The sequence below is a fragment of the Pleurodeles waltl genome, chromosome 3_1, assembly GCF_031143425.1.
Source record: "Pleurodeles waltl isolate 20211129_DDA chromosome 3_1, aPleWal1.hap1.20221129, whole genome shotgun sequence".
Lineage (NCBI taxonomy): Eukaryota > Metazoa > Chordata > Amphibia > Caudata > Salamandridae > Pleurodeles > Pleurodeles waltl.
Window position 1 is genome coordinate 398,278,115 of NC_090440.1, and position 19,020 is coordinate 398,297,134.

The 19,020-nt window shown below is 45.4% G+C and overlaps 1 protein-coding gene across 1 annotated transcript in view; it reads left to right on the plus strand.

Moving 5' to 3' along the window:
- TUBGCP4 (tubulin gamma complex component 4) overlaps window positions 1–19,020 on the plus strand; it is a 339,555-nt gene that overhangs the window by 68,698 nt on the left and 251,837 nt on the right. Inside the window, exon 5 of the mRNA XM_069222595.1 lies at window positions 3,870–3,926. Within this exon, the coding sequence (XP_069078696.1) occupies window positions 3,870–3,926 (57 nt within the window). The remainder of the gene's footprint in view (window positions 1–3,869; window positions 3,927–19,020) is intronic.

Consider the following 19,020-nt stretch of genomic DNA (forward strand, 5'->3'; position numbering starts at 1 on the left):
TGAGGGGCTCATTAATAGTTTGGCAGTCCGACCGTCGGACCGCCAAACCTGCGGTTGTGAGGCTGCCGTCATACTGGCGACTTCACCCCACGTCGTATTACGATGTTTCCACCGGACTGACCGGCGGACACATCAAATTATGACATTTCCGCCATTCAGTCCGGCAGAAACAGAGCCATGGCCTTACGGGAGCCGAGGCCAATTCTGTTGCACAACAGCACCCTCAGAATGCGTACTGTCTGCAGAGCAGGCAGTGCGCATTCTGAGGGTGCTGGGGACCCTGCACTGCCCATAGCAAGTGCAGTTCAGATGAAAAGACACTGCCCACTGTAGAGCATGTGTGCCTGCTGTATGCTGCCCATCTGAGCTGCCATTATAAATCCCATCCTATCTTTTGGAGGTTGGTTGTAGTAGTAAAACAAATTACTCATGCAGCCTAATGAATTATGCTCTCTAGCCACTTCAGTTAAACTGCAAGACGCAGTCAAGTTTATGGTATGCTTAAATGGTAACTGTTCCATCCCCATGGCTCCGCTTCGGGTAAGATACCTCCTGTTTCTCATTGTTCTTCTGGTAATCAAAGGTTTAAAGCTGCATATGGATGAAGTATGGCTTTGCCACAATTTTGCGGAAATCTATTAAGAATGCTAAGGTTTTAACCCCTTAGCTCCAGGTTCTCCCCCCCACCCTTTCCTCTACACCTCCCCTGCCCTGTGCTGAGCCCTTTTTTGGCTATTTGGGGTAGTTTGTGCTTAGAGCCCCATAACCTTTTGTGCACATAAGCTATCCACACCTAATATGCATCCTTTTTTCCAATATTCTGGGGATTGTAAAGGTACCCAGAGTTTGTGGGTTCCCCTGGAGGAGCCCAAGAAATTAGCCAAAATACACCTTTTTTATGGGAGAAGTTCTGTTGAAGAAAGCATCTGTGTTTTTTCCCTTACAACTGGTTCAACAAAGGGTTTGCTGTGCTAAAATCAACATCTTCCCAGCTTTCAGGAACAGGGAGACTTGCATCAGAAAACCACATTTTTCAACACAATTTTAGCATTTTACTGGGACCTACCCCATTTTTACTATTTTTGTGCTTTCAGTCTCCTTCCAGTTAGTGACAGAAATGGGTGTCAACCCAATGGTGGATCCCGGGCAGCTAAGCATTTCTGAAAAGTAGAAAAAACTCTGAATTCAGCAAGGGGTCATTTGTGTCGATTCTTCAAGAGTTTCCTAAAGGAAGTAACAGTTGAAACAAAATAATATTGAAATTGAGTTAACAAAAAACAGCCCTTTCTAATTATGTTTTCTTCTGTAACTTTTTCCAACCATGGTAGATTTTTTTTAAAGCAATATACCATTATATTTGCTGGACCCTCCTGGCTTGAGGGATGTATAGATCTTGTAGGTTCATCAAGAACCCAAGCTACTCAGATCCAATTAATGAGCTGCACCTTTCAATGGGTTTTCACTGTATACCGGTTATACAGTAATTAATTTGGTAAATATATAGAGTGAAAAATAGGTATCAAGGAAACCTATGTATTTCCGAAATGGGAACAAAATAAGGAGTTTAGAAACTGATTATTTGCACATCTCTGAATTCGGGGTCCTCATACTAGCATGTGAATTACAGGGCATTTCTCAAAATGACTTCTTTCTTACACACTGCCTTACATTTGGAAGACAAAAATGTAGCGAAAGACAATCAGCAATAACACTTGTTCTTCTATTCGGTGTTCCCCCAATTCTCCTGATAAAAATTGTACCTCACTTGTGTGGACGTGTCTAGAGCCCACGAAAGGTAACGCCCCCAAAACGCAACATGGACACATCACATTTTTCCATTTAAAAAATGAAGAATTTTTTTGCAAAGTGCCTATCAGTGGTTTTGGCCACTAGTTCAGCCGGCACCTAGGGAAACCGACCAAACCTATACATTTATGGAAATTAGACATCTAGGGGAATCCAGAATGAGGTGACTTGTGGGGCTCTCACCAGGTTCTGTCACCCAGAATCCTTTACATACCTAAAAATTTGGCTGAAAAACATGTTTGCTGCACATTTCGACAATGGAAAGTTCTGGAATCTGAGAGCCACAAACTTCCTTCCACCCATATATAGATTATAGATCTATATATACATATAGATCTATAAATATATAGCGCTCTCTCTCTCTCTCTCTCTATATATATATATATATATATATATATATGTATATATATATATATATGTATATTTAGTAGCTGTATGGTTTCCCTGAGGGGTGATCGTGGCCACCAGGGAAACCATACATCTATTAAAAAAAGAAATGTCCCCACAGGGGGTCAGCCCTGCTCACGGGCGGCAAACCCCCCATACCTCCCCCCCGCCACCCTGTCAATTTCATTTTTTATTTTATACATATATTTATTTATTTATCTTTAACCCCTGAGGGTGTGGGGGGCACGAACGCACACCTCTCAGGGTTAACAAACTTTTTATTTTGTTTCCAAAATATGCCCCTGGGGGGAGGGTGGTGGGGTGAAATGTGGTTCATTTCCAGAGGGGGGCTACCCCCCCAAAGTGTAACCCCTGGTGTCTAGTGAGGTTTCCTGGCCGTGGATCGCAGCACGGCTGTGATCCACGGCCAGGAAACCATTTCAGGAAGGCCTTGTCTGAAACGAGGCCTTCCTGAAGGCTGAGGAGGCCCTTTCGGGCCCGTTTTCACCATTGGAGCAGAAAGCTGCCTTACCTGCTGCTTCCTGCTCTGGTGGGGAAAACAAACTGTGACGTCTGTGCACATCACAGAGGGGTGGGGGGAGAAGGGTCAGATGGAGACAAGGAAGCTCTTCTGTGTCTCTCGAGGGATGTTTAAATAAAAAGAAAATCCTCTGGTGCAACACACCAGAGGATTTTTAAAACCTCTCCCTGGCGTCTGCCACTCGTCATGACCTGCACCATGGACGGTGTGTGTGCGTCGATCAGTGGAGGTTAAGATTAAAAACACAAACTTTGTTATTCCTTCATGTTGTGTCATGCTGTATTTTTCATCAATTAAGCGAATACGTTGTGGTAATTCGTCTAATGGGATTTTTAGGTAAATATGAGCTTATATTTTCCAGTTTATTTACCCATTTCACTAGCCCGGTACTGCTCTTCATTTATGAAGTACAATTTCACAGCTCCAGTCCACAACACCATCCAAAGCCATGCTGGTCCAGCTGTTTCTTCTCACTTGTTGGACTGGCTCTCCTTGATTATGATCTTATCTTCATTACCTTTCTTCACATCCCTACACCATCCCTTTTCTTTCATGCCCCGCCCCTGATTTATTAACAGCTCACAGTTGCCTTTGACATTTCACGCTGGCACCAAAATTACGTCTGCTTTCAGTTCCAGGAGGTGTGGTCACCTTGAAATAATTATTTTCTATGCACCATGTTGCAATCTGTTTTTTATTTTAAGTCATTCAAAGAAATTCCGGCGATGAATATACAGTAAACAGATATTGTGACAGTGAAGTATCCTGTCATGTATTTCGCACTTAGTCCCTCATTACAAGTGGCCTTTTAAAATCCCATGTAATTTCCTCCCTGGGATTTACCTTTACCAGGGGGTTTAGCAATGTCGTGTTATAATTTTTTGGGGAAATAACATGATAATCTGATTTACCATGCAAATTCCCACGTTTTCCCAGTAGCCTACCTAGAAATGTGTCCTGCTAGTGGCTGGGGAAATCTCCTGGTGAAATGCCTCCCACCAGCAGTTTTCCTGCTATCCTTACATATTTTATGAGCTGCAAAGCACAAAATTATATGACAAGTTATAGACTGTATAGATGATTTGATTTGACTACTAATTATTACATACTCATATTTTGTTATGCTATATTTTAGTTCCATCTGCTCTTCCCCTCTGTGATGGTTGTTGTGGAACAGATCAAAAGCCAAAAGGTAAGTTTTAAAAAGTAAGTGCTTCTATTTGCAACATTGCTGTTTTCAATTGAAATCCTCGTTCAGGGCTACACGTGGTCAGCTAATAACAGTCAGTACCTCTTAATCACAGTTAAGCACATCAGAGCCATGTACTTCCAGCCCGTGCATGGAGTTACAGGCTTACAAGCTAGTGCTTGTGGAGTGTCATCTAACAGTTGTTGCATTTCTGGGATTCACTCACAACCCAGGGCACATGCAACAAACATTAAAGCCTCTGAATCGGAGTGCCACGTGCAAGGCAGTGCACCCAGTTAACACTCGTTCAAATGTATCACAAATCCTCTCTCACACAACCTATACTTGTAACCCAGTGTATCTGAATTTGAAAGCCAGCCATGCAAGATGGCGAGAAAGAGACCATTTTGTGTGAGACTGCCGTGCTTTAGCCCATGTTCTTCGAAAAAACATGGAACAGTGCACGTTACACCCATTGTATTTCAGAGCATTTAAAATCGATCCTTGCTTTCTTGTTCACTTCTAAGAAGCGTTGTAGTAAACTGACTAATCCAAGAGGGACATTCCAGACCCATGCCTCTCCAGTGCCTGGCATCGACTGAGGCACTCATTGCCAGCACAAAGCATGCCAGATAAGCAACTGTGCAACCAAGACTCTTGTTTACAAATTATTCCTTTCAACACAGTGTATCAGAGACACTATCTTTCAGAGCAGTGCGTCTGAAACAGTAGCTCAAGAAACATTTGTCTAAAATCTTTTTAAAGAACACTACATCACAATGTGCTAACCGTCCACAGCTCAGCTTCCTGTTTAACTATTCGCTAACTTTGAGCTGCCTTTTGGATACGTTTGCTCTATAGAAAACCACATAAATACATACATAAATACATATGTCATTTAACATGCTCCCAGCCTTTGCACTTCAGTCATTCACCAGTGCAACAGAGGTATGCATTGGAGGCAGACTGTATTTAGCCTTGTTCATCTGAGACAGGCGCTTAGAACCCAGTGAATCTGCATCATAAATTGATAGACTAGTGAATTTGAGGTGCATGCTGTCAGTGTAACCACTCACACGCTCAGTTTATCTAAGAGAGACTGTGTCACAATTTTAATACTTGAGATTACAATAGGGTATGGATACCACCTCGAGCTCCCTCAATCCGATGCATTGTTAACATGCGCATCACGGTGTATCTGAAATACTTGCCGCTCTTATACTCGTATGCTTCTGAGAAATGCCCTACCAACTCAGTTTAAATGAGGCATGCACTTCCAACCTATTGCATGAAGCCTCACATGCTCATGCAGTATTGCACTAGAGACAAATTCATGCAAAGCAAATCCAGTACATGCTTGACACATGCATAAAATCAAGTGTATCTAAGGCATAGGTTTGGATCATAAGACATGCGAGGAAGATGCAACCAAGATTTTATGTGATTTTTACAGTAAAATTAAAGTTTGTTTAATTTAGTTTGCATGATTAATTAAAATCATAGCAAACATTAAAATAAAAGAGCACCGGAAGTAAAAGAGCAGTATTGTGCAAATTACAAAATATACTACTAACAAGTAAAAAGCCTGCAATATTGCCTGATTAATAATATATAAAAGTAGCAGCAAAAAAAAACATTCACAATAGCAAAAATGAAAAATGTTCAGCAAGGTTCTCTACTTTGATGTAGACGTCATCCTCTCCAAAACTGAGGGCTGCCAACTATTGCTGTTGGGACTCTCAAGACTGACATCAACACCAATATCGGTGTTAGTCCCTTCTCCACATTTAAAAACAACAGTGTTATCTGTGATGTGCAAGGCCAGATTTAGCAGCCACTAACAAAAACAAAACAAGAAAGGGAAGAAATAAAAATAGAACTGATGCATAAAGAAAATTCACACCCAAAAGTAAAATAAAAAGAGAACAAGAATAACATAAGGTGCCAAGGAGAAGAGAGAGGGCAAAAACCATTAACTCTCCATATATGTTTCACCTTCTTCCTCGGGCACCACACTTTCTTTGGATCCACAGTCATCTGAAGTATATTTTGCATGTTTGCTAATGACTCCAGAGGTTCATGAAAGAAAAAAGAGTCATCAAAATTCTACTTGGCCTCTTCATGAGGAATCCAGTCACTGAGCACAATACACTATTCCTCTCATGAGGAGACCATGTAGAGAAAATTATGAACAACCAGGTCATGGGCTACTTAGCAGGATGACACTTACCTGCAGGTTGACAAAGAATGTAAAAAATATCTGAAGTGCTAAGGAATTTCTCATATTTGGTGGGATGATGTAACTAATCAGATGCCTCTCAGGCCTTTTCTGTGTTTGTCGTACACAGAAAAAAACACAATTTTATTTGGTTTAATTTGCAAATTCAGTAAAATGAGGACTATTTCCAGCTTACATTTTAACAATATCTGGAGAAGACTGAGTTACCATCACCGTTTGTGGACCATGTATGAAAGAATGGTTCTGTTTGGAGCACCTGCCTCCATCTCATAAATCTCGCCTCTTACGGACAAGAAAGAAAAGTATGCTGATGACGTACCCTTATGCTTAGAGTGTGCCAAAGGTTGGCTTGAAGATAGTTAACATTGTATCTATAGCTTACGTCTCCTCTACGAACCTGGAGGTCATGGACAGAAAAGCATTGTTCAGCCTGTCAAGTCATCAATGGACCTAGTTCTGCAGTCTGGATGAGCAGACGTTATGTGTAAATGGCAAAACATTGGTATAGTTGGTACTCATTTTTTTTTTCAATGTATAATCAGATTGAACCTTAGGAAGCCGAAGTATGGGTCAACCTCAAAACATAAAGTGAATACATATTTGGCTATATGAGGTTCAGATGTTCACCATATGGGCACCATGCAAGGAGTAAGAAGAAAACCCTGGCAGAAGTGTTCAGGGTTCAGGTCGTACTGCCGAGCTCTAGTTCTGGATAGGCCATTTAATAGAGATCTGGTTTCAAAAGAAGTGAATGAGGCCAGATAGGTCATCAGACCTTATACAGTGAAGACAATGGGAGCTATTATATAGTAACAACTATTCTATTTTAAAACTTCTTTGGAGTGATACCTTCTTGTTCACACATTCTTTCCACCTGTGGGTTTGCAACTCCTTTCGTATGTATGCCCCCAACTAGTACATGAGACAAGTTGCCCATTGTGGTGTTATTGCTTTGCAATAGTAGGGATGTCCCCTACTCAGGCAGCATACAGTAAGCTACCATTTTGAGTTATAGCATCAACAGACTGTGTGCAGCAGACACTTAATTTGCGTTTCCTCTGTTTGGTTGGTTTGATTGCTTACAAGGGGTGCTCCAGGTCAGTCGGCCATCGCCTTACCTTATCGGGCTTAAATTAATGATTGGATGTGAAAGTGAAATATTTCTCCCTCACATTTTAATGTAGAATAAACTCTTTATTGGTTTGGTTTGTCCACATATCATTCGAGAGTATGGCTTCATTCCCTGTGCCCCAGAGTTGTTTCTATAACTCTTCCTCCCCCATCTTACCTGCACTGGGGGCATTATTTTCACACTGCTGATCTCTTAACTAACGACCCCAACTGGATTAGGCCACTCATCATGGGGGTCTTAGTGTGAGGACTCCATTTCAGTGCAGAATTCAAATCTGAGAATGTTATTGCTCGCAGATCGTTACATTCTTTCATACGATGGAGGTTTTAATGCTTGCCCTATTGATCTCTAGATATTACTGGCAGCTTGAATGTGAATGAGAAATTGGGTGCAAAGGTCAGCCTGCCTCCGTGCCGGCATCCTTTTCCCGGAAGCATCAGCGTGCAGACTGCACATAGAGGTGGCAGCAATTACTCAAACCAGTGTGCTTCAGCTTCTGGCTCTCCTTCCTGGAGGTGCCGCGCCTAATTTGAGCACGTTTGCGTCATTGGCCTTCATTTTATTCTAATGAAAACTCTTCATCATTTCGGACTAGCGGTTATCACTGTAACTGTCACTCATTGACATTTATAGCATCTCTTCAAATAATAGTTTAATACAAAGTTCACGCTTGATGGGTTTAAATACTGTCACTCGCCTGTTTACGTTGTTTTTGTACCCCTGGCAGTGTTTTGTGTTGCATCTTCCCCCGGTATTAGCAGTCTACCCTGTCACAGTTGGTTTACGGTTTTTTGTTGGTGAATACGCTATTGGATGGATTTATTGCCACCACCATCTATTAGATGTAGCCACTGTTCTGTTACCCAAGATTGTCGTGGTTCCTCCAACTCTGCCTGCTTGTCTGTGTGAGTTTTAATTTACAGATGGAGAAGAAGTAATTCATAGTGTTTTCAGGAACATTCTTTTATATTTTCAAAGACCATTGCATCGTTGATTGTTTTATTTTTCACATTTTCTTGGCTTTGGCTGTCCCTCCCTTTTGTCTGCTCCTGATAAACGTGCATGTCTTTCCTTAGTGGCGGCAGGCAGTTTTAGGAGGGGGGGAGGGGGCGGGCGACACACACACACACACACACACACACACACACACACACACACACACACACACACACACACACACACGCACGCACTCTTAAACACACTTACGCACTCTTAAACACATACACACACACTCTTATACACTTACACACACACTCTTACATACACTTACACACACACTCTTACATACACTTACACACACACTCTTACATACACTTACACACACACACACTCTTACATACACTTACACACTCTTACATACACTTACACACTCTTAAACACACACACTCACACACACACACACTCTTTCACACACACACTCATTCTTTCACACACACACTCATTCTTTCACACACACACACACACACTCTCATTCTTTAACACTCACACACACTCTCATTCTTTCACACACACTCTCATTCTTTCACACACACACTCATTCTTTCACACACACACACACACATTCTTTCACACACACTCATTCTTTCACACACACACACACTCATTCTTTCACACACACTCCTTCTTTCACACACACACCTTTCACACACACTCCTTTCACACACACACACACACACCTTCTTTCACACACACACACTCCTTTCACACACACACACACACACATTCTTTCACACACACACACATTCTTTCACACACACACACTCATTCTTTAACAGACTCACACACACACTCACACACTTACACACACACACACTCTTACACACACACTTACACACTCTTACACACACACTTACACACACTTACACACACTTACACACACACACTCTTTCACACACACACTCATTCTTTCACACACACACTCATTCTTTCACACACACACACACATTCTTTCACACACACTCATTCTTTCACACACACACACTCATTCTTTCACACACACACTCCTTCTTTCACACACACACATTTCACACACACTCCTTTCACACACACACACACCTTCTTTCACACACACACACTCCTTTCACACACACACACACACATTCTTTCACACACACACACATTCTTTCACATACACACACTCATTCTTTAACAGACTCACACACACACTCACACACTTACACACACACACACTCTTACACACACACTTACACACTCTTACACACACTCTTACACACACTTACACACACACACTCTTTCACACACACACACTCATTCTTTCACACACACACACTCATTCTTTCACACACACACACTCATTCTTTCACACACACACACTCATTCTTTCACACACACACCCCTTCTTTCACACACACTCATTCTTTCACACACACACTCTTTCTTTCACATACACACACTCATTCTTTCACACACACTCATTCTTTCACACACACACTCATTCTTTCACACACACACACACACACATTCTTTCACACACACACACACTCATTCTTTAACAGACTCACACACACACTCTCACACACTCTCACACACTCTCACACACTCTTACACACTCTTACACACTCTTACACACTCTTACACACTCTTACACACACTCTTACACACACTCTTACACACACTCTTACACACACTCTTACACACACACTTACACACACACTTACACACTCTTACACACACTCTTTCACATACACACACACACTCATTCTTTCACACACACACACTCATTCTTTCACACACACACACTCTCATTCTTTCTCACACACACACACTCTTTCTTTCACATACACACACACATTCTTTCACACACACACTCATTCTTTCTCACACACACACACTCTTTCTTTCACATACACACACACATTCTTTCACACACACACTCATTCTTTCACACACACACACACTCATTCTTTCACACACACACTCATTCTTTCACACACACACTCATTCTTTCACACACACACACACATTCTTTCACACACAGGTACGCACGCACCAAACATTAATTTTAAAACATCACACACACTCATTCTTTCACGCATGCACGCACTCACGCACATCCATTAACAACATTCATACCATTCAAATATGCACGCACCAAACATTCAATTTGAAACATCACACACATACACATACACACACACACACACACACACACACACACAAGTACCTTCGGCCACCAGGTCCCAGGAGGGTTGGGACTGCTGCCTTCCCTCATTGGCTGACCCAGCCTCGTCACAGAGTGGGATGGGGTCAATGAGACTGCTGACCCCACCCCACTCTGTGACAAAGTGTCACTGATGGACACTCACCCTGGGCACTTCAGGGCTTAAACTGAAGCACCCAGGGAGTGTCAATTGGTGACGCTTTCTTCGTCACCCAGGGGAGGGCCTCGAGGCACCTTTGCTGGACCGAGGAGGTCACGCCCATAGGAGCTGTGATCTCCTCAGCCCAGCAAAGTTCAGCTCAGGCAGCCAGGAGTCTGCGCAAATCGTGCATGTCTGCTCCTGGCTGCCTGACCTGAACATGAAGAGTGGCTGTCAGGCTGACCTTTGTTCAGCCTGACAGACACTCTTCATGGGGGGCTAAAGGTGTGGGGGCGTGGCCCCTCCGCCCTAGAGGACGGGCCGCCACTATTTTTCATTAAGAGCAGATGACCAAACACCTGCTGCATGAATGATTTATTGTATGATGTTTGTCTTTGTCATCCACTTATTTTCTCTGTCGTGATGTGTCCATGAACATATCCTTTTTAAATTACAATGTGCACTGAGATATCTGAACCGGAGATAGATTTTACAGAAAACACATCAAGCTACTTTCAAAATGTATATATGGCGCAGTGCCATTATTTATTATTCCCACATCTTCTCTTCAAGTGTTTTTTACTCACCATGTTGTTGTTGTTAATTTTACAGTATCATACAGTCAGTCAACACTTTCTTCCTAGGGTCTGTCTTTATCCCTGTCGTTTTAATCATCAGTTCACTTTTTAGTTCTCGCCTAAATATTGCTGTAGCTGTCTGACGAGAGCTCATGTTGTCATGCCCCACCACACCATGCTACATTTTTGGGTAGCCCATTTCAGTCATTGATTGCAGCTGTTCAGCCGGCTTTTGACAGTGGGTAGCAGTGCTGTTCATTTATACTGGGCTGTGCCCACGGCATTTGCAAACGTGAACACTTTAAAATTAGGTCACAAATGGAATGATTTTGTTCTGTTTTTTTTCATTTTTGTGACTTTTTTTTTTCCCCCGAAGGCCCTGCTTCCCTGCTCAGTATCTCAATGCTACATCACCCCTCTTCTGCACATCCCGCTCTAGTGCGCCCTCACTGCATTTTCTTCTTTCTTAAATTTCTTCGCTCTTCAAGCATTCCTTTCCTCACTTGTGTCTCAACCTCGCCCTGCTTTGTACCTCATCTGAGCCTATCCTGCAGAGGAAGCAGTAGGTCCAGAGGCCTGAAAGTCTGCCTCCCTCTCCTCAGCCATCTGTTCTTATGACCAGTATTCTAGTGTTGGAGCTGGCCCTTTTTGCAGGGTTATCCCCAATTTTTTTTTGCCTCTTCCTCCTATTGTTTACCACCTGTTTGTGTTGGGTTTAGGACTCTGGGCACTTTAACACTGCTAGCCAGTGCTAAGGTGCATATGCTTTCTGTTTAAAATATATTGGTGATTTGTTTCTCCATGTTTAACATATCTGATTTATTAGTAAGTCCCTAGTATAGTGCACCATGTGTGCGCAGGGCCTGTAAATAAAATGCTACTAGTGGTCCTGCAGAAATGATTGTGCCACCCACTTGAGTAGCCCTGTAAACATGTCTCAGACCTGCCACTGCAGTGTCTGTGTGGGCAGGTTTAAACTGCCATTTCGATCTGGCAAGTGCACCCACTTGCCAGGCCCATTCCTTCCCTTTTGCTACATGCAAGTCACCCCTAAAGTAGGCCCATGGCAGCCACATGGGCAAGGTACAGTGTATTCAAAAGGTAGGGCATATACTGGCGTGTTTTACATGTCCTGATAGTGAAATACTGCTAAATTAGTTTTTCTCTATTGCCGTAGTATCTCTTCCATAGGGTAACATGGGAATTTCCTTGAAATATATTTTAAGTGCAACTTTCCATTGGGAGCAGCTAGAGACTTTGAGTTTGGGGTCTCAGAACTCATAATTTAAAAATACATATTTTGGTAACGTTGGTTTTTAAACTGTAAGTTTGAAAATGCCACTTCTAAAAAGTGGGCATTTTCTTGCTTAACCATTCTGTGCCTCTGCCTGGCTGTGAAATATACGTTGGGCTGTTTGTGAAATTCAATCTAGACAGTCACACAAAGGGAACTGAGGTGTGCCCTGCATATCCTGATGGGTCTACCTGAGCTAGAGTGAGGGTAGGAGCTGACACATCCACCTGAATAGGGCTGTGTCTGTCCTTCTTTAAAGCAGCCTCCAAACCCCTGGAGTGTGCTTGGGGCTAGGGCAGGGAAAGGCAGGGTATTGTGCTCTATAAAGACTTTCTGTGAAGTGTGCCTACTTCAAATGCAGTAATGGGTATACAGGACCTCTGACCCCACAAAGTTAGAATCCTTCTGGACTTAGGACATTCTGCCAGGAAGAAGAGCTTGATGCTGTAGGAGGGACTGCCACTCTGCCTGCTGCTTTGCTGTGCTGGCCTGCTGCTTACTGCCTCTGCCCTGGGAGTGAAGGGGCTGAACCTTGCTTTCTACATCCTGCTGCCAAAGGTTCTTCAAGGGCTTGGACTGAGCTTGCGTCCTGTTAAGAAGTCTCAGAAAACATCAAAGACTTCATCTGACAGCGCCTGGGCTCTCGTCAATTTGTGCCCAGGAAGACACATGCACAATGACTCAAGAGAGAATGCGGAACTGGCCCTGCTGTCCGACTGTGCGCCGCTGCCTGCATCGGAGCTGTGACCCCCAATAAGTGCAACAATTGCAAATGACGCTGCAGGCCGAGACCGCTGCAGTGCCTCCGAAGCCTCTCCACAGCGTGAGTCCTGAGTGCCGTGTCACGACATCCGTGACACCCGACTCCACCCCAGTACCTGTGGCCCCGTGGTGTGACTGCAGCACTGCAAAGTCGACACCGCACGACTTGACCTGCTGGATTGATTGAACCCAACTTTTCGTAAGGAACTGATGCCTCGCCACTGATGCAGCATCACCTTCCCGGCAATCGTAGCCTCACCTCCCCTGCCTAGCAGTAAGGAAACGATGCCTCACCTCCCTGGTAGCAGTAAGGAACCCATGTCACACTGGCTTTAGCAACGCCTTACCTCCCTGACTCCGTGCAACGTCATGGTTTCCTCATTTTCCAAGATACTATACCTGTGGTGTGTGCGACTACATGATTGTTAGAAATGGGTTTTTTGGTTGGCAGTCAGGTTACCCCCTGTCCAAGCAAAAACCCTCACTCTAGTCAGGGTAAGTCACACACAATCCAAGATTATCCTGTGCCCACCCTCTGGTAGCTTGGCACGAGCAGTCAGGCTTAACTTAGAAGGCAATGTGTAAAGTATTTGTGCAATAAATCGTACAATACCACCATATAGCACCACAAAAATACACCACACAGTGTTTAGAAAAATATATAATATTTATCAGGATAATTGTAGGTCAAAACGAATACAGGGAGTGCAGAATTATTAGGCAAATTAGTATTTTGACCACATCATCCTCTTTATGCATGTTGTCTTACTCCAAGCTGTATAGGCTCGAAAGCCTACTACCAATTAAGCATATTAGGTGATGTGCATCTCTGTAATGAGAAGGGGTGTGGTCTAATGACATCAACACCCTATATCAGGTGTGCATAATTATTAGGCAACTTCCTTTCCTTTGGCAAAATGGGTCAAAAGAAGGACTTGACAGGCTCAGAAAAGTCAAAAATAGTGAGATATCTTGCAGAGGGATGCAGCACTCTTAAAATTGCAAAGCTTCTGAAGCGTGATCATCGAACAATCAAGCGTTTCATTCAAAATAGTCAACAGGGTCGCAAGAAGCGTGTGGAAAAACCAAGGCGCAAAATAACTGCCCATGAACTGAGAAAAGTCAAGCGTGCAGCTGCCACGATGCCACTTGCCACCAGTTTGGCCATATTTCAGAGCTGCAACATCACTGGAGTGCCCAAAAGCACAAGGTGTGCAATACTCAGAGACATGGCCAAGGTAAGAAAGGCTGAAAGACGACCACCACTGAACAAGACACACAAGCTGAAACGTCAAGACTGGGCCAAGAAATATCTCAAGACTGATTTTTCTAAGGTTTTATGGACTGATGAAATGAGAGTGAGTCTTGATGGGCCAGATGGATGGGCCCGTGGCTGGATTGGTAAAGGGCAGAGAGCTCCAGTCCGACTCAGACGCCAGCAAGGTGGAGGTGGAGTACTGGTTTGGGCTGGTATCATCAAAGATGAGCTTGTGGGGCCTTTTCGGGTTGAGGATGGAGTCAAGCTCAACTCCCAGTCCTACTGCCAGTTCCTGGAAGACACCTTCTTCAAGCAGTGGTACAGGAAGAAGTCTGCATCCTTCAAGAAAAACATGATTTTCATGCAGGACAATGCTCCATCACACGCGTCCAAGTACTCCACAGCGTGGCTGGCAAGAAAGGGTATAAAAGAAGGAAATCTAATGACATGGCCTCCTTGTTCACCTGATCTGAACCCCATTGAGAACCTGTGGTCCATCATCAAATGTGAGATTTACAAGGAGGGAAAACAGTACACCTCTCTGAACAGTGTCTGGGAGGCTGTGGTTGCTGCTGCACGCAATGTTGATGGTGAACAGATCAAAACACTGACAGAATCCATGGATGGCAGGCTTTTGAGTGTCCTTGCAAAGAAAGGTGGCTATATTGGTCACTGATTTGTTAAGTTGCCTAATAATTATGCACAGTAATAGTCACCTGCACACACAGATATCCCCCTAACATAGCTAAAACTAAAAACAAACTAAAAACTACTTCCAAAAATATTCAGCTTTGATATTAATGAGTTTTTTGGGTTCATTGAGAACATGGTTGTTGTTCAATAATAAAATTAATCCTCAAAAATACAACTTGCCTAATAATTCTGCACTCCCTGTAAAGTTGCAATGTGAATTTGTAGAGATATCACTGAAAAGTGATATAAAGTGTCTTAAGTCTTTAAAAAGCAAACAAAGTCTCTTTCTAGCATAAAGTACCTGCATTGGAGTGGAAAATCTCCTCAGAGGGCCACAGAAGAAGAGATACGTGAAACAATGGTGTGTGCGTCGATTTCTCCCCAGCACACACACGGACTTGCGTCGTTATTTTCCACGCAGGGAAGTTGTGCGTTGTTTTCCGGCGCGCGGACTGTCTCTTTCTGTGGATCGCGGGGATTACCAGATGTCCCGGGTCTGTGCGTGGATTTTCCTGCTTGTTTTCCGGCTGTGCGTCGTCCTGCGGGGCTGCGCGTCGAAGTTTTGCTCTCACGGCAGGCGTCTCGTCTATTTCTCCTCTGGAGGTCAGGCGGCGTTGTCCTTGCGAGGCCGTGCGTCGAAGTTCCGGTCTTCCCGAAGGCGTCGCGTCGATCAGCGTCGGTGTGCGCCGTTTTACTCGCCACGGAACAAGCTGTGCGGCGAAAATTCCCGCGCACGGAGCGTCCAAGTGAAAAAGAGAAGTCTTTTTGGTCCTGAGACTTCAGGGAACAGGAGGCAAGCTCTATCCAAGCCCTTGGAGAGAGCACTTTCACAGCCAGACAAGGCAGCAGGCCAACAGCAAGGCAGCAGTACTTTGTAGAAGGCAGACAGGTGACTCCTTTGAGCAGCCAGGCAGTTCTTCTTGGCAGGATGTAGTTTCTGGTTCAGGTCCCTTCTCCAGCAAGTGTCTCATGAGGAAGGGTAGAGGCCCTGTTTTATACCCAAATGTGCCTTTGAAGTGGGTGAGACTTCAAAGAGTGGCTAAGAAGTGCACCAGGTTCCCTTTCAGTTCAATCCTGTCTGCCAGGGTCCCAGTAGGGGGTGTGGCAGTCCTTTGTGTGAGAGCAGGCCCTCCACCCTCCCAGCCCAGGAAGACCCATTCAAAATGCAGATGTATGCAAGTGAGGCTGAGTACCCTGTGTTTGGGGTGTGTCTGAGTGTGAGAAAGTAACCTCTTTCTAGCCTTGTTACCCCCACTTTTGGCCTGTTTGTGAGTGTATGTCAGGGTGTTTTCACTGTCTCACTGGGATCCTGCTAGCCAGGGCCCAGTGCTCATAGTGAAAACCCTATGTTTTCAGTATGTCTGTTATGTGTCACTGGGACCCTGCTAGTCAGGACCCCAGTGCTCATAAGGTTGTGGCCTATATGTATGTGTTCCCTGTGTAGTGCCTAACTGTCTCACTGAGGCTCTGCTAATCAGAACCTCAGTGGTTATGCTCTCTCATTTCATACAAATTGTCACTAACAGGCTAGTGACCATTTTTACCAATTTACATTGGCTTACTGGAACAATAATTCCCTAGTATATGGTACTGAGGTACCCAGGGTATTGGGGTTCCAGGAGATCCCTATGGGCTGCAGCATTTCTTTTGCCACCCATAGGGAGCTCTGACAATTCTTACACAGGCCTGCCACTGCAGCCTGAGTGAAATAACGTCCACGTTATTTCACAGCCATTTTACACTGCACTTAAGTAACTTATAAGTCACCTATATTTCTGATGGATACAACTACCTGTGGATTCCTCACCTGATGAATACTCCCATGGCGCCAGCATTCGACGGAAATCTTCTTACTAGTCTCTGCACGTCGACGAGGACGTCACTCTAGCCCACGCGACGCCGTCTGACGTCATACAGGCAATAAGAGGTCCTCGCCGACGTGCCGATGACAGTTCCCTTTTTTCCGTGCATTCGAAACGGTTATCTTCGAGGGAGCTACTGTTACCTTCGTGGTTACAGTGTATTGTCTACTGCGTAGTCTTCTCTGCGGTAATAATGTCTCAGAGGAAGTCGGGTTTCAAGCCCTGTCGAGAGTGTGGGGGCAAGATGTCAGTTACAGATCCTCACTCCGACTGTCTATGGTGTTTGAGCTCCGACCACGACGTCTCGACTTGCGATTCATGTCAACACATGAATCTGAAGGCCCTCAAAGAGCGTGAGGCCAAGTTATTCATGGCAAAGTCAAAGAAGAAGGCGAAACATCATAAGAAGTCTTCTTCGCCAAGGTCTCACCGGCGTCATCGAGACTCCCGGCGCCGTAGAGACTCACGACGTCATTCCAGCAAGGAGTCTCGTTTGAGGTCACCTTCGGCTCGGCGTCGGAGGACTTGGGAGGTCAGCCCCACGATCACGCCGCATCCATCGACGCCGTTGCCCTCTCCGGCGTCACCGACTTCGCCTGGTCAAGCGTCAGTGATTGAGGTGGTGCAGCCTCTTGTGTTTTCTCCGGCGTCGCAGACGTCGAGGCCGGCGTCGGGGTCGCCCTCGATCCAGGCACCCCAGTATCCGGCTTTTCCCACTCCTGGAGCCGATAGTACCGCGTTTCTTAATGCGATGTATACCATCTTTCAGCAGATGGCTCCAGGAGCTGCTCCGGCTGGTCCTTCGGGGCCCTTGGCCTTTTCGTTGGGTGATCCTGCGCCTCTTCGGCCGGCACCCTTTATGCCCTTTCTCCCTTTTGGGAATGTGGGCTCGGCGCCGGTGCCGGCGTCGGTGGCCGCTCCGGTGGCTTCGGATGTTTCGGCCCCAGAGGTTGCCCCTCCGTCGAAGTCAGGATTTTGCCCTGTGACTCCGGTTGGTCCATCGGCTCCAAGACCTCGTCCTCCGGCTCCTGCCTCGGCGCCGAAGCTGCCTGTGGCGCCGGACGCGGCGTCAGATGCTTCTGGAGATCGGCGCCGTTCTTCGACGTCGGCGGAGGCCATGTCGACTCCGCGTATCGAGGAGAGACTTCATTCGAGGAGGCGTGCTCTCCGTCTTTTAGAAGAGTACCAGCGAGTCCTAGAGGAGGGAGAGATTGAGGACTCTGGAGACGGACTGCATGGTCTGGATACAGCCAGTGGGCTGGACACTTCCCCTGAGTGGGACCTTTCATCTCCAGGGGAATATACGGAGGAGGCTGCTTCCTTTCATGCTGTGGTGAGGAAGGCAGCGAGCTTTTTGGACCTGCCTTGCCGGTGGCAGAGGCGAAGCAGAATTTGCTGACAGAGGTATTGCATCCGGCCTCTGCTGCAGCTGAGCCTCTCTTGCCATTTAATGAGGCTTTGTTGGATCCGGTGTTGGAGGTGTGGAAGAAGCCGGTGTCTTCCTCGGCCGTTCATAGGGCTGTGGCCAGGAGGTATCGAGCTGCACCATCTGACCCTGGCTTTCTCTCTAGACACCCTACGCCGGAGAGCTTGGTGGTGCAAGCCTCCTGTTCCTCAAAGTCAGCGCCTGGTTCCTTCCCGACTGTGCCTGGAGACAGAGACTCCAAGAAACTGGATGCGCAGTCCAAGAAAATATTTTCGTCATGCAGTTTGGCGTTGAAGGCCACCAACGCAACGTGCATTCTGGGGAGGTACATCCATGCTCTGATGGATGATATTTCGTCTTCATTTACGGAGCTTCCCCAGGGTCTCTTGGATGTGGTCTCGGACGCCCAGGCTGCCGCGACCCAGATTATCCAGTCTGGGCTGGACACGACCGACTCGGTGGCCAGGGCGATGGGCACGGCTGTGGTGGCAAGAAGACAGGCCTGGCTCCGAAACTCAGGGTTCTCTGCGGAT